The sequence below is a fragment of the Grus americana genome, chromosome 20 (assembly GCF_028858705.1).
Source record: "Grus americana isolate bGruAme1 chromosome 20, bGruAme1.mat, whole genome shotgun sequence".
NCBI lineage: Eukaryota > Metazoa > Chordata > Aves > Gruiformes > Gruidae > Grus > Grus americana.
Genome location: NC_072871.1, coordinates 8080780 through 8101789, shown reverse-complemented (window position 1 = coordinate 8101789; position 21010 = coordinate 8080780). Strand labels below are relative to the sequence as shown.

At 45.1% G+C, this 21010-nt stretch overlaps 1 protein-coding gene across 3 annotated transcripts in view; it reads right to left on the bottom strand.

Annotated features, from left to right (window-relative positions):
* MAPKAP1 (MAPK associated protein 1) overlaps positions 1–21010 on the bottom strand; it is a 106578-nt gene that overhangs the window by 28600 nt on the left and 56968 nt on the right. For all 3 annotated transcript variants that reach the window (XM_054848420.1, XM_054848422.1, XM_054848421.1), the window contains exon 7: positions 18860–18969. In XM_054848420.1, the coding sequence (XP_054704395.1) occupies positions 18860–18969 (110 nt within the window). The remainder of the gene's footprint in view (positions 1–18859; positions 18970–21010) is intronic.

Sequence of the window (21010 nt, the reverse complement as noted above, 5' to 3'; positions counted from 1 at the left end):
ACAAAGTGATGGCTTATCACGTTCAGCTAACATGAGATTACTCATAGCCTAGAAGTAAGGCAGGTAGATGTTTGTTTCGAAGCTCTTTGCCGACGGGAGGGCCCTATCACAAACCCAACATATTCAGCTGTCTAACAACGCTACCCGACAAACTCCTGTCCAACATTTCCGTATTATTCCTACACTGGATGAGCGTGTATTAAATGCCCTGCCCGTGCTGCACGTCAGGGTACTGCCGGTTGTAAGAAACACCTGCGCAGCCCCTGGTGCATCATCTGGGCATCTTGCCTGATGTGAAAAGGCACAATACGTTGGCTCCCCTCCGCGCTGCCCTCTCTGTGGCTCTCTCCAGACTGAAGACAGGCTGCTGCGAACGCTGCCCCAGCTGCTGTTTGCTGGGGATGGAGCCCGTCCCGCGCTGCCCGGGCTGCAGCTCCCCGCAGCCCAGCCCCACCAGTCCCAGCTGGCCCCGACGGAGCTTCCCTGCCTACCGGAGCCCGTCACTCTTCCGGCTTGGGATCTAAGCCTGTTTCTTCAGTGGGGGCTCAACCAGACGTACACTCACACCCTCCGCAGGCGTGGAAAGCCCGGAAAAGCCCGGCTGCGCAGGTAAGGCTGTCGCAGCCTCGGGGGTGTCTGCACTGAGAAACACCTGGGAAGGAAAGCGGCCCTTCTTTTATGAACTGCATTTTGTCGTGAAAACCAGCTCCGTGACACCCAATTTGGCTATTTCTACCTCTGCCAACGGTGCATTGCTCCAAAGGCTGCACTTGTGAAGCGCGGGGTGAGGATTTCCTGACACCAGCAGCGACTGGCACTGCTTTCCAGTGACTCGAGACAACGTGCCGGGTGGAGTTTGGCACTGCCCAGCAGCTCAATGGCTGCAAGGAGCAGAAAGGGTCATCGAGAGATGGATTTTATCTTTTTCCAGAGGTCTGTACTCTGTTAACATTGAACTGCATCAAACATAAGCACGTACAGGTGCTGTTGCTTCAAATGAATTATTTTGATATACATTGCGTGCAACCGTAGATCTTCAAGATTCCTTCTTCTCAAACCCAATCACCGAAGGAAAGATGATACTGCTTAAAAAACTGCTTTCCAACTACGGAAAATGTATTAAAAAAATGTACTGTTGTTTTTACAACAATTAGGCCACTTCTTAAAAAAAAAAATCTTTTAGTTGCATGGACCCTTAAGCTATATGCCTTATCTGGACTGAAAAAACAAACAGACTGACGCAATTGCAGGTGAAACCCCTGTAAGTCAGGTCCAGGCCCGCTGTCCCAACAGCAGGCGGAGAGGGGTGACCCGGGTAAGCCAAACCCCAGGTGGGACCCCGGGAAAAGCCACTTCTGAAGCGGGGAGCTGGTGGGGGCAGACGTGCTCCCCTCCTCGCTGCACCCCGAGCACTCTTGCTTGCACCCAAGAGCCGTGGTGCCACAAAGTTCTCAGTTGTGTAATTTCTGTATAACCCGGTAAAATAACGCTAAACAGATACCTGAAGAAAATGTAAGTGATGCAAAGCACCTTTAACCAGGTCTTACAAAAAACCTAGAACTGAAATAACGAAATCTATTCCCTCTTTATCAGTACTTGAAATATTTCTGAATGTTTCCTGACTTTGAATTATGATAGTATATGATGAAATATTTAAAACATATAAAAAAATTAAGTATTTTAGCCTCAGATGGCATGCCTAAGAAATGGAATTTGTTAGCCAATTAATTTTAAATTTACTACAGCAGAATTTCAATTACGGCTTCTCATTTCGTCTCCCCAGAAGCCACGTGAAGCGCTCGCTGCACGGCCCAAGCGCGTTCTGCTCCCCAAGCGGAAGGTTATTTCCCCGCAGCACGGAGCCCCCGGCCGCCGGCGCGGACACAGCGATTTGCGGGCCTCGGGAGGAAAGCGCAGCCGCTCCCTGCCCAGCGCCATCAGCTGCTGCACGTGTCGCTGGTCGAGGCGTTTACAGAATAACCCGCACTCAAGGAACGGCAGAGACGTCTCATATGAGCACAAACAACAGAAAGGTAAATACATACGGCACCACCGCTTCTCCTCTCCCAGCTACTGGAAATGCGATTAAAAATTTAAAATAAATTAAATAAACAGAGGCCTGGCTTGTTAGGCTGAAACAAAATATACTGAATTGAAACAAATATTAAAGTGGTAAATCAATTTGTATTTAAAAACTGGTGTAGGCTTAAAAACAGAATCAGTGACAGCAAACCCCGCTTGCTTTGTCCGTTTGCAGGTACCTTCCAGAGGTTCCCAAACGACACCCAAATGCTGAACGACTCCTAGCGATGACAAAGCCAGCAGAACCGTTGGTTCCCACCTGAATGTCTCTGTTCTTGGAACCTGGTACCAAATCCCCAGCTCCAAGTGCTCCTACCAGCTCCTGCTCCGCTCCCAGCCCCTGCCCCAGCCCCCTGGTCCCTCCACCAGTGCCCTCTCGGGTGGGCGCACCCAGAAGATGCGTGTGATGAGCCAAGCAGCTCTGTTCCATAAACCACACCTTTAAGTGTTATAGCTTCACCTATCCATCTACATTATTTCTATTTATACACACGCAGCTCTCCAGCACAGAGATGGCCCCGTCCCTGCGTTTCCAAGACAGTGGGATGGGCCGAAAGGACAGACATCAATGGTACCAAAGCCTTAACGTGATCAGAGAATCACACGCACACGATGACAAAGGGACAAGGTTAAAAGCAAGAGCTTGGCAGCAGTTTACCGTCCCTCCGTGTGGATCCGATTCCACCAGCTGGATCCACCCAAAAGAACATCACCCATCTCAGAAACAATCCTCACCGAGCCCAACAAGCTTCCCACCATCCTGCAGAGAGCCATCGGTCATCATAACCTCCATGACCACCATGCCGATGGCAAAGCATGACTTTTATCTGGAGCAACTTGAGAATTCTGTGATCAGGCAAATTGTTTTATCCAGTTTGTGTTAAGACTGTATTAACTGTCTGCTAATAAAGCAATCAAACAGAGCTACAGACCAGAAACCGAGGTGGCCTTCCATATGAATAATGCCTTTAAAACAGAAAATACTAAGAAATTCACAAAAAAAGTGTAAATAGATTTTTAGACACTATCTACTTTTAAATAACACATTTACTTGACCTCTACTTTACAACAGATGAAAAACGTTAGGCTGATTCTGTGGAGGAGTTTTACTACCAGACTTCCCTCACAAGTTCAAATGATGTCACTGTAGTAGAAATATTAGGTAATTTAATGGTCTCCTAACAGAATACTGCTCGGGGATTTTCAACAAAATTTCAAGTGGCAATACCAAAGCTGGATTTTATGGATTTCTGTAATCTGATGCAAATTCTCTGCACGGTTGTAAAATAAACCTTTAAAATCCTGGCACGGATGGTCCTGGCCCGTGACCCAAGCCGAGCTCCCCCGCTGCGGCAGGGACCGCAGCTCGAGAACATCCCGCAGCCGGCGGCATCGGGCTGCGGCTGCAACCAGGGCTCTCACCCAGCGCTGCTCGCTGGAGCAAGGGCAGAGAGTAAATCATGTGTATTATATTCCACCACCGAGCTGGGAGCAAGTGCGTTGCAAAGGAAGTCACCAGGGCAAAATACCCAGAAGACAAAGGTAATGAACACGAAGCCCTCTGCTAGTTCTGTCATTTTGTCACAGATAGTTGGAGAGAGAGAAAGCGTTGCCGGGTTAAGGCGAGCAGGGCTGGAGAAACGAGCGCTCGTGTGTCTGGGGAGCAAGGAGGGAACCGAGGCAGCGGTCTGAAACCAGCCACAAAACGCTGAAAGGGAAGTGGTGACACCGTCGAGCAAACTCTTTGTGCTCAGGAACTAGCAGAGATTTGTTCGGGGCCCCGGCGGCACCCCAGGCCCCGGGGAGGGCATGAGAGCTGGGTCTCCTCCACCAGCCCTGAGGCACTGGGTCTTCTCCGTTCTGGGGCCACACAAGCGGTGAAGTGTCCCGCGTGCAGGAGCGAGTGCCTAAACCGCACGCTGCAAATACTACCAGCAACAGCAATTTTTCACTTCTAGACTTGTTTCGGTGTACCGACAGACCAGCAGCTGCGGAGGATCGGGGCTCACCCCGACCGACAGACATCGCTGCTGCTCTCCTGGACGCCTCGCTGCCGAGGTCATTCTCTGTAGGCACGTCCTTCTGCTAAGATCCCCATTTAACCTTTCTCACCGTGGCTTCTACCTACAGATACCCATTGCACTTCTATTTCAAGATCCCCCCTCAAACAGAGGGAGGTTTTTCAGGAATTACAACCCCCAGTACTACATCCACAGCTTTCCTACGGTGCAACACAAAGGTGCCCCAGGAAGAATCCCACCCATAATCAAATTAAGCAGCTCTCTTACAAAAGGCGAATGGCCATCCGAATAACAACAAACCAATTCTGTTGCCATTTAAGCTGCAAAGCCTTCAGAATGGGGTTTTGAAAGCATGACCCATCAGTTCTAATTTTTAAAACTTATCCTTTCAGTCAAGACTAGAAAAAGGCCCATTCCAACTTTTATCTTCACTACAAAGTGCTGTTATCTTGGGCTGATGTCAGGAGCTCTATCTCTCTTTCTGCTGACAAGCAGAGACGAGAGAGATAAGATTGGGAACGAATCTCACTTCTCTGAGTAAATAAATAATCAATACTCATCTAAATGTAAATGAGAAAGTATCCCCCTCTGATAACAGGGCTCTTATCAAACAGCCAATTTTCTACAGACATTTGGCCTCAACCAAATCACCATCATTCAGCCCCAGCCTAATGGCTAAAAATCGTAACTAAATTGAACCGATCACCAGAGATCAACTAAGTTCAGCCATGGCTACTACAGGTTCAAATGTTTGGAATGCAATTTTTCCCCCATTAACTTTCAATAGCAATGAAGAATACCACGGTCAGGGGTTGAATCTGCACAATAAACAAACACTAACACTTAAAAAGAGAATGAGGCTTTAACAAAACCCATCTCCAAACTAGTTAATCAGGTAAAATGAAGATTATAGAGAGACTTACCTCAATATGTAATGTTTGCAGAGTTGTCAAACCTAAACTAAAAAGACCAGTATAAACAAAAACCTTCAAATGCTTTAAAACTGAACCTATATTTTACAGTGTTAGTCTCAGCCACAAAACGCATCGCTACGTCCTATTTATCCCTTATCTTTACCTCCCTCTCAAGAGCTCCTATAATTCTCACAAAAACCCCAGTTCCAGCTATGCTCTTTGTCAGCTGTTTCTGCTCCCTTTATGGTCCATGCATTTGTTCAAAACACTTTTGAATTTCTGATTTCCATAACATTGACCTCCAGAATTTATTGCACTGTGTGAGAAAAAGAATTCCCGTTTGTTTCAAAGAGCCCCTGCCAACCCACGGCTTTTGAGGCACGCGGTTCTTGTCTCATGAACAACTGTGATAAAACCCTCCCAATTTACCGTCCCTACCACACGCACTTCATAGACTTCTCTGGGACCCAGCCATGTCTTTTCCAAACTAGCAAAGATCTCCTCTCTTTAGCATCTACTCCTCATTTCACATGTCTCATCCAGTTTCGCACTCATCCATTTCTGCACCAATTTACTTCTATATTATCCTTTTTGAGATAAAATATAACAATTAAGATGTGGGCACTGGATGATTTATGGACTGGCACAATAAAGCTTTTTGTTTTGTTTTCTACTCCTTTCCTAATTCCTGATGTTCCATTTGTCTTTCTGACTGCTCCTAAGCACTGAGCTGAAGGTGCAGAGAACTACCCGAGACGACTCCAGGATACTTTTCCTGACTGATGGAAGGTAATTAGAGCCCATCATTGTATACATATAGTTACGGTTGCTTTTCACCATGTATATTATTTTGCATTGACACTGAATTCCCTCTCTCATTTTATTGTCCTGTCACTCAGCATTGTGAGATACCTCTGCAGCGCTTCAGACAGCTTTTATTTGCACTATTCTTACTTCTTTTGTATCAACAACACATTTTGTCACATCAGCATTCACATCCTTTTCCATGCCCCACATTAACGGAACAATGCAGGTTCTACCAGTTCCACTGGAACTCCACCAGTAACCTAGTTACTAATAACGGAGGGCCATTATTCCTATTCTTTGTTTCCTGTCTTTTAATCAATTATTAATCCATGCGAGGATCCTCCTTCTCATCCTGTGACAGCTTAATTGCCTTATGAGCCTTTGTCAAATCTTTTTTGGAAATCTAAGCATGCTATATAAAACACATCATCCTTATTCAGATGGTCTCTGACTTCCTCAGAGACGGCTCACCGGTTTCGGAGGCACAACTTGCTCTGCGAAAGCTATGCCCATTTTTTAACTTAGCATACTGCATTTGTCCATATGTCATCTATTAATTCTGCTCTTTGCTACAATTCCAGTTTGCTGGTAAGGAAGCCAAAGCATACTGGTCTCTCCTTGAACTCCTTCTACAAACACTTGCCACCATCCACACCTGAGAGCAGCAGATACAAGCAACATATTATACATCAGATTTAACAGTTCAGCATCTTTGCATCTGACCTCTACCAAATCCCTCGGGGACTTCTGTCTGCTCAGGGTGGTTTGTGGATTAGTTTTAAAACTTTCTCTCCTAGCAACAGCTCCTCCGACAACTCTGCAGAAACGCTCTGGCGCAAGAACATCTTCAGCCTCCAAATGCAGGATCTGCTGCAGCCTGCTGCAGAAAGGGGTACGCACGCCGCCGTATTCCAGCGGAATAGTAAAACTCCTCTGGTTTTACAGCAGAGGAAGACCTGTCCCTAGTGAGCCAGCAAACGCTACGCTAGGAGCCAGGAGGCCACCTGCATGCCCGTGGTGCTGAAGGACGTGGTACTTTGGCCCATCACATCACCCGAAACAACGGCAGAAGTTTACATGGTGCTCTAGGAGGATTTCCACGTCCCCGCACGGCCAGCCCCAGCCCCAGCCGCCGTCATGCTCCCTCGCCCGCCTCTCCCACCCAGCCTGCGCCACGCAAGAGCCGGCGCTGGGGACAAGCAGTGCAGGTGCAGCGCGGCGACGGAGGACGCGTCACATCAACTCGCGCTAACTGGGAGGAAAGCGTGGGAACATGCTGCCACGCAGCATCGCTGGGCACGTGGGAGCTGGAGTGCTCCTGCGTGTACGACCGTGATTCCAAAATAACAGAGGAAAAATCAGAAACGTAAGGAGGGTTAGGCAGCCATCACCTAACAGCCAGGGCGGGAGACGCCAGGCAGACAGTCAGTAAGCAACAGTGAACACGAGCTGTGCTTCAGGCTCCGTCCACATACAGAAGTAAGACAGGAAAGTAGTCACAAGAAAATAGTTGATAAACATTTAACGTTGATGTCTGTGGTACTTTGCTATTCCAAGTTTCTCCTTTCACAAGGATACATGATTTATTGCTTCTCTGCTCCAGCCCTAGGTTTTGAAAGTGTGATTTCTTTTGAGTTTAAACTATATTTATATTTATTTTTTTGTTATCACTTTTTTATTATTGCTATAGAAAATATTTGCTGGAAATATGTTGCAGCTATTACAAGGTCATAAAAAAGAGGAGGTTTATGTATTTCTATCATTTCAAATAGTCTGTCAGAAAGCATCAGTCGCACTTAGTGTAAGAGAACTGGATTCTGGCTTCCCCCCTGCCAGCACACGGGCAGCGCAGGGAAGAACTAAACCGGCTCAGTGTGGATGCTCCGTGGGCGCTGGCTGGGAGCATGAGAGCTGCCCCACGGCTCTGCCGCCCCACGGCACTGCTGCCCCACAGCATCGTTGCCCCACGGCACCGCCGCCCCGGGAGCTCTGCCTGGGCGCAGGCTGGCGCTGGAGAGGCGGCGGTGGGACCACAGCCTGGGCCAGAAGGTGAACGCTGGGCAAGGACTGGAAACCAGAGAGGACTGAAGGAGGAGAGGGACCGATGCACGGCGGGGAGCACAGGCATGGACAACAGAGAGGTCTCCGGCCTCCTCCTGTAGGATTTTTCTTAGGCCATGACAGAAGGGGCAAGGATTCCATTGTGTGCTTGGCAATGACAATAAAACAACAGAAAATATGTAAACAGTCTGAGAGGAAATAGCTGTAAAGCCAGAATGTTTACATCTCAAATCCTACTGCTATGAGGACATCTGAAATCTGTTTATCCGTTAAAAATCCCCAAAGCCCCTCAACACCTCTGAAGTGGAATAAAGATTTTATCATTACAAATGCAAATACTGGTTAATAAATAAAGATATTTAAATAGTGAAAACAAACTTTTAACGTTACGCACAAGCATCAGACTTTTTTTTAGTCCAATCTGTTTCTTCTTAACTTGCACTGTTGTGACATTACTGAATTTTACATACAGTTATCTGCTGCTCTCCGCAGAAATACAGATGGTTTTTGTAGAAATAAACAGTCATTTATATGAAACAATTGTAAAATAGTTTATGGAAACCAGTGGTGTAATGCATTCAAATAAATGCCAGGACGGGCTGATGGAGAGCCAAGGTGTTAAATCACACTGCTTAAGAATTCAGCTGTGGGAAACAGATAGTAAATCCAGAGTGACAGAATTTCCAGTGATGGCAAAGGTTTCTGACATCTAGTCCAGTACACAAAAACTACAGCAGTTCAAACCCATTTTACTTAACACTACCTTGACAGCCAGTGAAATTAAAGAATTTAGTCAAAAGCCCCTTAAAAAGAAACAAACACTTCATTTATGGATTGCTTTTTAGTAGAATAGGAAACATACAGCATAACTGGCAGCAAACCAGTTTTTGCAGAATATTAACAGAAGTGCTTTATTTAATTGCTACTATAGACTTTTATTCTTTTTGCATTAGCGATATATAGCTCTAAATAAAGCTGAAAGGAGAAAGAAATTATCATGTTTGATCTATAATGTAATGTACCTATAGCAGAAACACAATATACAGATATATTTTTTTAAATCACAAATTTAAGACACAGTGTCAGGGCAAGCAGCTGTAGGGGTTACCATATGCACTGCAGGTATCACCCCCAAAGTCCCTTCCCCAGTCTGCTACCTAAAAGACGGCACCGACGTGAACATCCTGCAACTCAAGCTCAGGTGGTTATTTGCGATGCAGATCAACGCGGGGCTCTACCTTACTGACTTGGATTAGACAGTGAGAAAGGTGCTTTCCCCCGGTTAGTGACGTGTAAGTAATAGCACTGCAGCAAGGGGCAATCCAGCCACCCGGGCGCATTCCAGGCTTCACGAAAAGCTGGTGGGAAGGAGATGGTCCCATGAATGTACCTGGTGTATCAGCAGTATCTTCTTTCACCAGAGTGGATAAAATAAACAAAAAGTCTCTGTCATCCAAACACTGAACTGCAGAATTTAAAATGTCACATAAATTACAGCTTTATTACCAATCCAGAAGAACCAATAAATGTATGATTTCAATACCAACAGCTCTAAAATAGACTCAGTTCAATATTTCACTTTCATTTCGGAGGCCAGGCATGAAAAATTTTCCTCAACCACTCAGGCTGATGTCCAGAATCCCATCAGCCCAAACGCACAGGACTAACGAGCTATTTCTGTTCTGACAAACTATTTCACAAACTTTATTCCCAATGAGCTGTTCCACGTACACCAACATCCCGTCCCCCCGTCATGTCAGTGTCTGCTCAGCATCAGCGGGCTGGTGAGAAAGGGCTGGCTGAAATAAATTATTACTGCTGCAAAACAGAGATGGAGTTTGTAGGCAGAGGGAAATCATTTCAAGCAGCCTCTATCACATCCTCTCCGGCACAGAGGGGCTCACCCTGCACAGCACCGATCCTGCTGAGGAAAATCTGCTGCAAAAAAGCCGAGCGAGGAATCCTTCCTCTTTCCCTAATGCACATCACGCAGAGAGCGAGCGAGGTCAGACCCGAACAGGAGGGCTGTGGGTGGCCGCAACCCGGCAGCAGCGAGCCCCTCCGAGGAGCGGCACAGGACCCGACGGCCAGCTCCTCTCCGCTCCCACGTGGGACCTGCAGAGCGAGGAGAAAGCTGGGACAGCTGGGGGCTGTACGGTTACACTTACACCTTTTTTACTACATTGCCTCTTTGGTGAAAGGGGGGCAGGAAGCAGGAGAAAGGCTTGACCGAGGATCTACAAACATTGATACTCTTTCGAGTTAAATCCTGCTAATATAAAAAGCTTAGTGCAAGGAAAACCAGGATTTCTGAAGTGTTTCCAGGTAAAGCCATTCATAACCAGGGGCAGAAGACTCCGCAGGGATGCTATAATTATCCAAAACAAAGCACTGAAAGCCAAAGAAACTCAAAACTACCATTAAGCAGAAAAGCATGCATGTAAACACAAGGACATACAAATTAATTGGCTTTTCACTGTCACAGATGCCGGGGCTTCCATCTCTTTAAGAGTCAGAGCAAACATATGCATCGCCTACTCTAACATATTTACTTTTAAATTTAAACTCCTCAGTTACCATCATTCGATGACAGTATCAAACTTTAATGACAGTATATTCTAATTGTGGTTCATCTCTTAAAAATGCCTTAATCACAGGGCTGTGGTTTTACAGTTTATCTTCCTATTTCACCTTTTTAATATAAATATATATATGCAATAAAAATACACTCTCCCCCTTCCCAGTGATTTCTTTTTGTCCCATTCCCGATGAGGAAGCAAAACCCAAGCAGGACCGACAGCTCACCCAGCAGCAAGAGCAGCTGAGGAGAGGGATTCTCCGTTTCCAGCTGCCCCGTGCAGCGCGCTGGCCTGCGTCGGGAAGGAGCTGAACGGTTCTTGCCCGGCCTTAACACCTACAGCCCGCGAATTCCTCCTCCCCTGCGCCTTCCAACACCCCGATAACTCCCACCGTGAACTGGGAGAGCAGGCACCACCCGAAAGACACTCAGAATTCGCACTTTTCCCCATACTTTGTCTACTCCTGCCACATGCAACCACCCCCTTGGAAAGGGGAGCGGAAAGGAGAGCCACCAGCCCGGCTCCAACGGGCGGCTGCAGCTCTGGGTGCCCCGGGGGGACAGGGACACCCTGCCCTGAGCCAGGCAGGGTCCCCGGGGGGGCACAGAGATGGGTTCCCCAGCCCTCCACTCCCGCTGAGAGCGCAGGCTCACAGCAAGGTCCCTCGGGAACTCCCCGCAGCCCGGCATCAGAGTCGTAATGCTCTGATGAAAGAAAAACATTTATTGATGGAGAGTAACAAGAAAAGGTTTTTCATTAATGCCAACAGTAATCTCAAGGCAGCCAACACAAGAGTCCATGGAGTTCAATCTATTTAGGAACATACAAGAATTATATTCTGTTTTGGGGATTATTAGGGATATTTTTAAACATGTTTTTAAACAGTGTTACATTTCTTTAAAGACCTAATTTTCAATAATTTAGAAATTAAACCAGAGATGTGTCCATGACAGGAAGCAGATTTTGTGTTTGAAGTCTAAGGCACAGTTTCGGGAGAGCCGCTCTGACCATGCAACAGAGACCCCGGGCCCCGGCTCCAGGCACCAGATTCGCTGGGGACCCCGCAGGAACGTATCTGCCCACAGAACCGAGGATGACACGCTCCACGGAGGGAGCAAATTTGTGATATAAACGGCTCCCGTCCTGCCTCTTCTCCGCCAGCCGCCCCTGCCTGCAGCCAGCGCCGCGTTCCCGGTGCTGCCGCCCCAACCCGCTCGCCTCCCTCCCTCCGGCCACGGGGACACGGAGCTGCCGTGCCCTGCCCCGCACCGCGGGAACGCCAGCTCTCCTTAGCACCCGCGGGACGCAGGAACCAGACAAATCGAATACGGCACCACAGCATCAAGGCCAAGTATTTACAAACACAACTGCTGAGACACTCCAGGAATAGGAAAACCATGGGACAGGTTTAAACGAAAACCTTCGGTGTTACGGCATCTGCGCGATTTCCCTTGGGCCTGGCGGGGTGCTTGACGATAAGTGGTTTTTCACACAAATTGTATCTTTGTATTGCAGTTTTTGCTTCTCTGCTGTGTAAGTTTTGAATAAAATGTGTTTATAAACAGCTCCAGAAGCACGTTTAAGACATGAAATTTGACATTAAAAGCGGGGCTGAGACTGATATGTTAGAAACTGAATTTTCAAACAAAATTCAGATCTGTTTTCCCTTGCTGCTTTCAGAATGGAAGATGAGCCTCATGTTTGCAGCAGCGCTCTTTAGTTTGAGCTTCTGTTCCCAGAGTTCTGAAGGATAACTTAACAGCTCCGTGTGAACAAATCTGAAATACAGGAACAATGAACCGCTACAGAACACGGTTTGGTAATAGGTTGTGCTGCTTGCCACAGCTCTGAGTTACCTGGTGATGGAGCTGGCCTTTGCAACTGTAATTCCTTTGATTCTGTTGTAGAGACTACAATATAACATGGAGGCTTTTATTTTTATGTCTTATCCCTGTTTCTTGAATTTTTCTCTCTCCTTATTATTCAGCTTCCTGTGGCAGTGAGATAATACACTTATCCAGACTAGTAAGATTATTTTAGACTATTTTTGGTCACTTTGCACATTTTAAAGAATGCAAAAAGCACTAGTTGACAGCTGTTAGGGACTTGAATGTTATTGTAAAGCAGCTGTTTTCATTTATAGAAAAAGTATTAGTCTTTCTCCAAACTGAAGAGAATACTAAGTTAATAACTCTCACTCTAACCTACGGAAAATACAGGTCATGTCTGTGAAATGTTGGCAGAAGGTATTGTTTATAACAATTAAACTTGTATAGCATTTTGTTCTTAAAAGGATTGAGCGTTTCTGGTTCAGGGATGTTTGCAGCTTGAAGCAGCTATTAAATAATAATCAGTAGCATGTTCACCCTGCAAAGAATTTCTACTCAAAATCAGACAAGATTAATCAGACAAGGCTTCTCTGTTCACAAGAAATTTCAAATGAAGAGAGGCTGACATGGACCAGAAACAGGCAGGATTATTCTAATGTTTCAACGTTTTACATTGTTTAGTTTTGCCTCTCATTTCCTTCTAAGAACATTCGGTTTTTATATACTGACACCAATGCTTAATTTGTTTGAAAACACAGCCTCTGTACACATTCTCTCTGCATTCTTATTTACTTTACATTAGTATTTATAGTTCATTCACTCAAGCTCTGGAGAAAAGGCAACTGGCATCCCAGAGAATGTATTTGTTGAAGAGCAAAAGGAACGAGACAGCTCAAAGGCGAGGCAGATAACTTTCAAGTGCACATATACTTCCTGCACGTATTTAGTTTGAGAATTACCATGGCATCAAGATACACAAAGTATCAAGAATGAAGTCATCATGTTTCTTGTGTTCTTAAAATTGTAAACCACGCTAACATATTTTATCGAAAATATTGAATGCGGGCTTCCGTGCAGACCTAAAAAGCCCGATGAGATTTACTTGTCTGCTGCACACGCGGGGTGCTGCCAGACCCAGCCTTAGCTCCGCTGCAGCATCTGAACAGGAGAGCCTCTGCATTCCAGCTTGGAAAACCCCCGCTTTCCCTGGTCCAACTGTGAGCCCTCCTAAAAAGTAGGATTTAAAACGTACACCTACCATAACCTAAATTCCTAGGCTAACTGGGTAACACTAAGCATTGGTAAAAGTAAGACCAGCAGAAACGCAGACCAGATTGAGCGTGTAGGAAAATCGCTCAGCGGTAAAGCAAATCAAGTTATATCGATAATGGTATTTTACAGTTATGCAACATGATCTGTACAACCTACAGAACTTTCTCTACAAAACACGAGGGTGGGATTTTAAAAGCACACCTAAAATCTCCCCCGTTTTGAAGTTAATATTAAGACTCTTGCTTATTTCTAGGGAGCAGAATTATACCAAGTACCAAGCCACTCCAATCTCACCTTCTAAAAAGGCTTTTCAAGACTCCATTATTATATCTGGCCAAAATCCAGACAGCATCATATCTGACATTTTCCCTGATAAATTCAGGAAGAACGAGAAGTTCTGCTCATGATTTCAAGCATGTGATTCCCTTTCTGTAGATCTGCCACATTGCAGACCAATTTTATATTTAAACCATCAGCTGCCGGAGTGCTCACAATGTTCAAAAACATTCTCAAAGACATCTAGACATGGCAAGTTTATACAAAGCAATCCCTAAATTCCCTGTGGATATTGGGGCTTTATCGCAGCATCTCCGCGCTGCCCAGGCCAACGTGATGCACACAGCCAGGTCCCTGCAGCACTGACGGGAGCTTCCAGCTCTTCTCCTCGCTGCTGCGGCCCGCCGTGGTTAGGACAGCACTCCATCCCTAGTCTCCTTCCCTCCCATTCTGGCTATTTTGGGAAAACTCTCTCATATGAGAGATTCCACTGAGCCCCCCTCAAGGTGGTCCATTGCCAGATTAGACCAGTCTCCTCCGGGAGCTCATTCCACAACCAAGAGTGTTTTATTTCCAGCTCTCATGTAAAATATGCATGTGCGATACATGCTGCTGAGCACGCAATAGGTTAAACAAATTGATGATAAAGTATTCTACTTAGTTATTTTTCATTACCATAAGAAAACATCAATTACATTTCCTATTTTATGAGTGCACACAAGGGAATCCATTACAATAACAGAGAGGTTGGATGGCTGGTTCTCCTGCTTCTTTCCTACGCAAAAAGAACAGTTAGTTTTAAAGACAATGAAACCAGCCCTGAGAAAAGGAAGGCACACCAGCGTATCTGCACAGACAGTTCCTATCCTGATTTATCCAGCCTGACTCCAACTAATTAAACATCTGCCTCAACAATTTCCTCTGCAGATTTATCTTCTCCAGTACGAAGCACTGACTGGTTGTTAGAGGCTTTTCCCCAACTTGCAGCCATTCCCCTGCACTTCTTCCAGTTGGTTATTTGGGCACGTGGCAAGAGATGATGCAGTATTCCCATTAACCCCCTGCTGCTGCCTGTTGTGGGACAGGTCACTGGGCTCCCAGTGCACGGCTTCAGTACAACCATGTCCTCTACGAAACGACTTAAGGGCCGCGGTTCTCTCAGCTATAATGCATACAGGTTATTTTACCACCTGCGTTTCCTGTTGATTGACTCAAAAATTATTACTTAAGAATGGTCAGTCCATACGCCTACGGCAAAAGCGCTGTGACACTAAGAAAGGAAAACTGCAAGGAATGTGAAATAGTTTGAATATTAGCAATGGTTTTATCTAACATAATAACTAAATACAGCTAGGTGCAATCGGAATATTGCTTCCACTTTTTTCATGCCGCTTTCTATGAAACAAAGGTTGTACCCCACTTCTATCTTTTTCTACTGACCTATATCTTCCTGCAACAAATAATCTTTGTCTTGAAGTTAAGTTGCAGTCAAGAGTCTTTATTCAGCTTTAGTCTTCACAACAAAAGGGATTTTGAAATAAACACACTGATGTTTTTTGCAGGGGTAGTTCACACTACAGCTACGCGAATGCCGTGCACGGGCTGAAACAGAACGTGCGGAAAGCCGGGCTCTGCGTGACCCTTCAGCAACAGGAGCTTCCCGCGTCGTTATCGGCCTCGTGCTCGGGGTAGGCAAGGCTCGGGAGCTGCAGGGACGGTAGCAGCACTTTGAAACAAACCTCGCAAACAGAAAAGCTCAGAAAGTCATCGACTCACAGAGGTGACCAAGGTGCGTGGATTTTCAGGAACTTGTGACTCAATTGCTTCTTGAAAAACCTACTTGTAAGCTGCGGACTGCTGGCTGAATAAAATAATTAGAGAAAACTAGTCTAGTGTTTCAGCCCTGGTCAGGCTGGAACATACCCTTCCTGACTATACAACAGAAATTCTTCAATTTCTTCCTCACCCACAACAGCCGCCCAAGGATTGCATTTTCCTACAGACATAGCACCAATTTGAAAAATGTCATGTAAGTCAGTGGTGAAAATAGGTCAGAAAGCAATTTCTTATACACGTACTTGAAAACAGCATAAGCTGTAAACATAATAAATTAATTTGTCCTGTGAAGACTGGTCTGGAGGGACGTTGAAAATGTGCAGAAAAGTTCACAGGCATCTCAGTTTTAGTAAACTATTACAAAAGCTTTAAATAAACATGTTAAGTCTATTTTTGGTTAGTACTTCTTAAAAATCAGAACAATCAACCTAAAAGGAAGCATTGCTGAATGAGAAGAAATGCTTTTCCTAAATTATGTCTTATCTTTTATTCAGAACTTTGACATCCTAATCCACTGCTTAATAATGACTTGAACTACAATGGCACAGGACCGTACTGTGCTAATAGTCTGATCTTAAATTCCATTTATCTGTGCATCTCCCAATGGAAGCAAGAGGCATATCCACTCCAAATATGAAGAATCTGGTGGCAGATGAATGATGATGACAAAATCTTTTCCTGCTCCCGCTCCAGTCTATCCATGCCCACTGTGGTGGTGTCCTGGGTTCTCCCTGTGCTTTATCCCGTTCCCACCCGCTCTGCTCCCGCAGCCGACGGGGCCGGAGAGACTTCCCTCGCATCCCTTGGTGCAGACACCTGCAATTTCTGCTGCTTTAAAGATGACAGGCAAGACCCTCCCAAACCCCCCGACCCCCAAGGTCTGCTGACTGATGAATCACAGTTTTGGGTAAGGGAAGTAATTGGTAAGAAGGGCAGTTTTGGATAAGGGAAGATAATTTTAATAAAAACGTTTAATTTGTGATTTACCAATTTAATACATAAATACCTAATCTGAGAAGCCCCTTCACCCATGTGACAGTGTTACATGACAATTTCAATAATGTATTATGAGCGCTCACCAACTTTTAAAAAATAAACCAAAAAAAAAGTATTTCCTTCATGAAATTCATTAATATGGGAATTCAAGGAGAAACCTTTCCCTTTCCCTAAAGTGATCACTCTTCTTGCAGTGACTCCAATTCATGAAGCTTCCATCTGCAGGTCCTAATTCTGGACGCACCTATACACAAACTTAAACTGAAATCTGCAACCAACACCCACTATTTCAAGAAATCCAATTACATGTTCAAAAGGAAATATCCCTATAAGTAACCGGAAGGTTTTTAGTCATGATTTCTACTGCGGTTATAGCCACAGCAGGGATGATGGTCATATCTCAGAGGTGAGATGTCACATGGATAATTTATAAAAAGTAAATTTGAATGATTTCCTATATAATTAAAAAAACCCCAAATAATACATACATGCTTATATATCCTGTTACTACTAAGGCTTCTGAGCAGGAGTGCCAAGACAGCAGAAATGAATGTATGAGCTGAAGGAATAAATGACAAGTCCGTTCCATTTCTAAACTACTGAGCAAAAGTAACAAAATAAAAGCAAAACCAAATTTCAAATGAAAAAGAGTAAAATATCTGTTACGCGAAGGAGGAAAGTAGTTTAAAGACTGAGCTAAGTGAATCCTTTAGCCACCTCCCTTCAGGGAAGAGAAATCTAACCCCAGGAAATAAATAAAAGTCACCCAAAAAGTGAACAAAAGAGGTGTTTGAAAAAAACAGAACACCATTCATCGCAGCTAACGACTTGTTCATTATGAGTGATGATGGATAAAGACTTCTCACGCTGAGATGAAATCAAGATTTATATGCATTGTTTCCTCTCCCAACTTGTGGGAAGATCATCATCATTTAATTCTATCTCTGCGGCCAGTGATGGGCATCCAGAGAGCTGGTTATCAAACGGCGCAGTCAGCTGGCAAAAGCCGAAACGTGCAGTTGGCACATCTGGACGGAGCCGCCACAGCCGAGGGTGAACAATGACTCCTGGCCAGCAGCCAAATTGCTGCAGACGCTGGCGGGTCTCATCTACAACCACCCCTACCAGCGTCTCTCTCGCTCTCCCCCTCGTCCCCCCCCCCTTTTTTTTTTTTACGAGAATCAGATTTTCATTGCTTCATTCAATTGCTCTCCTCTGCCATTTTTTACAGCTCTTATCGTTCCCTTGGAATATGGCCTTGAGACAGCTCATCCGTGTCCTTCACTGTGTTATCTCTTCTAACTTTTATTAAAACTTCAGCTCTCATCTGAAGATAGCTAATTAAATCCATGACAGATTATACACTCGTTTAAAAACTGCACTGAACTACTTTTTCTAAAGAGAACAGGCTTTATTTTCTTTTCCCATAGTTAAAACTAAGGGTATATAAGGAGGTTTCATTCATTTACAAAGACAAGATCCTTATCTTTACCTAGTGTATAGATAGGTTTATATTAAAGTTCCTTTGTTGTGTGACAAGACTCTGTGCAATTTCTCACAGTAATTATTTCTTGTTGCTGGAAAGATCCCTCATCCTTATACTTTTGAAATATATATATACACTAACATATATGTGAATGCACATATAAACCCTGGAAAAGCATTGCTCTAAAATATAAATGCAAGTACTGTAAATTTTCTTTCTTTAAATGTTGGTATGTCTTAATTATAATAGTACTGTTTTGACAACATTGCAGAAAGCAAATTTTTCTTTTTCTCTACAAGTAACAATGAACCCTTTAAATTATTTAAAATCATACTACGCATCATTTTCTTACATAAATTAAAAGTATACAAATTCTATCAGAGACTGGTCTTACTGTACTTCCACCCATCGTCTCAAATTCCCACTAGCTGGACTTGAATGCAAATGGCTTTGTTATCATAAATAAATATTTGCAGTAATGGATATATCGCTCTGCAGCAAACATTACGCAGCTCCTCCACTGCCTGCTTTTGCCAGTATCTAGAACACAAACCTGCCCACAGAACTGCTTTTGAGTGGTGCTGAAAATCACAATACCCACGGAAAAAAATGGAGCATCTTTCACAACAGTTAGAGAGAGATATAAAATATGCTCATGGAAAAACACCCTACCCTCTAGAAAATACGATAAATAACCCACCTGAGCCTCTCTGTGATCCCTTCCTTCTCTTTAAGGCCTTTTGTAAGATATCCTTCATGGTGACCTTCATACTGTCCACCTGAATAAGTGAGAATCCATGAGCAGCATTTCTGCAAGACAGATGCACATGCATTTTTACAAAATAATCATCATCAGGCACCTCACTGCAATTTTTGTTAGCTTCAAGCAAAGGACTTGTTAGGCACGACAATTAACAAAGTTAAAAGGAGAAACTGAGCAAACTCCCTTAGAAAGGCAGAGACAAAAATGGAGAAAATGGATCGAGATTCAAGGTGTGTAAGGAATTTCCTAATTTATCTTTATTTTTGATCAATTTGTGTTCATCATTAAAAAAGAAAAATGAGCAAATGTACCTGCGGAGCTCCTCAACTGCTCATTATTAAGGATCTGCGAGGCGTTTCGCAGTGCACACAAGAGAAACGGTTTGCAATGTCATTTTCATACACGTCCCGATGGCAGACGGAACAAATCATTAAGGAGAAGTGGAAGAACAACACTCAGAGAAATAACAGCAGCTTTTCAGCAGCACTATTAACGCACAGGGTTATTTCAAACATAAGTAACGTGCATTTTTATGAGCAGCACGGCACAGGTTCTCAGGGCAAGGTTTAGGATAGCGGGGTGCTTGTCCTGGCCGTGGCCCGCAGGAGGGTCCACATTGGGGGAAACGCTGCAAACAGCGTGGGGATGGTTGCGGCAGATACCGCCCGCCAAATACTGACAGCGGCATCGCCAGGGAAGCAGAGATGACGACAATATAATAGAAGAGGTACTGGATTAATACATCAGTAAATTTTGCCCTTAGACCTTGCAGTCAATCTCTGCTCATGTCAGTAGATGTCACTGCAGACAGTTAGCACAGAAATTTGAGAGCTGCTCGGCACCCACCGGGGGAGATTTGCACTGCATGGAAAAAACCTGTTTTGCAAAGCTATTTAGACAGGAGGAGGAGCTTTTTATCTGGCAACTGAGAATTTTAATCAGGGAGTAGAGCTCTATATGAATATCACAGCTGGAATATTTTTAAAAGCAACTGGCAGTCAAAAGCAATCCAAGCAACACAATTACGTCGTTAAACCCAAGACCATATTACATGTCACTTTAAGGCACAAACGCTGGGAATACAAGCTTGAGTTCAGACCACTTCAGACGTGGCGTCCCTAGCCCACGCTGTGACATGGCCTAGATGAACAACTGACATCTACAAGCCCTCACCATACGTGAACGCTCACTCCTGGCCACAGCGCAGATGCGGCGGCCAGTGAACTCCCTGCCCGGGCACATGCTGGCCACTGGCTTGCTGTCCTGCAGCTCGCTCCGCTCCTCTTGCAGCTATCAGAACCGCAAGCACACACCGCCTGTCCCCTTTCACCCCGCTCACAGCACAGAGCGACCTTATTTCCCCCAGTTAAGCTCTTCAACTCCACATAATCTGCCGAGAGTGGCTGGAAGAGGCTGAAGGGACGGTCACGAAATCCACAACGGGTGGTCATTTCTGCATTACAAAAAACAGAAGCGCCTGCCGCGCTCTAAGTATCAGATGGGTCTGTTTTCAGAGCATCCCCCAGCTCCTCACCCCACGGTACGGTCCCACAAGTCACTGGTATAAACCGGCATTTCCTTCTCATCGGCTGTGGGCTGGACTCATCTGAATTTCATTCTCAATTCCCTTTGTTCCTGGCAAAATGAAACTGCCTAAAAGCCCCAAATTTATGTTCTCTAGACCATTTATTATTTATAACTCTATCTTACTCATCTTCAAACCAAATATTCCCAACCTTCTCATGCATCTACTTCTTCCCCTCTCTATTTCTGCCACATGTTTAACACAGATGGAGCAGAACTGAGCGCGCTGCTCCACATGAGGGAGTACCATCCATGTCTGCAGTGGCGAGGCTGCCATCCTCGGCGCAGCCCAAGGACTCAGGGCTTTTGACTATTGCCGTACAGCGAGCGCAGACCTTCCTGTGCTCTTTACTGGGGAGCAAATCTTCCCTTGAGCTGCCGCGGAGCCCTGCAACGTGGCACGAGCACCGCACATCTTGCCTTTGCCCGGCAGCTTCCCGGTCGCTCACCTCACTTCCCAAAGTCATTGCAACTGTGGTCCGAACTGACCTGCTGAGCTAAATT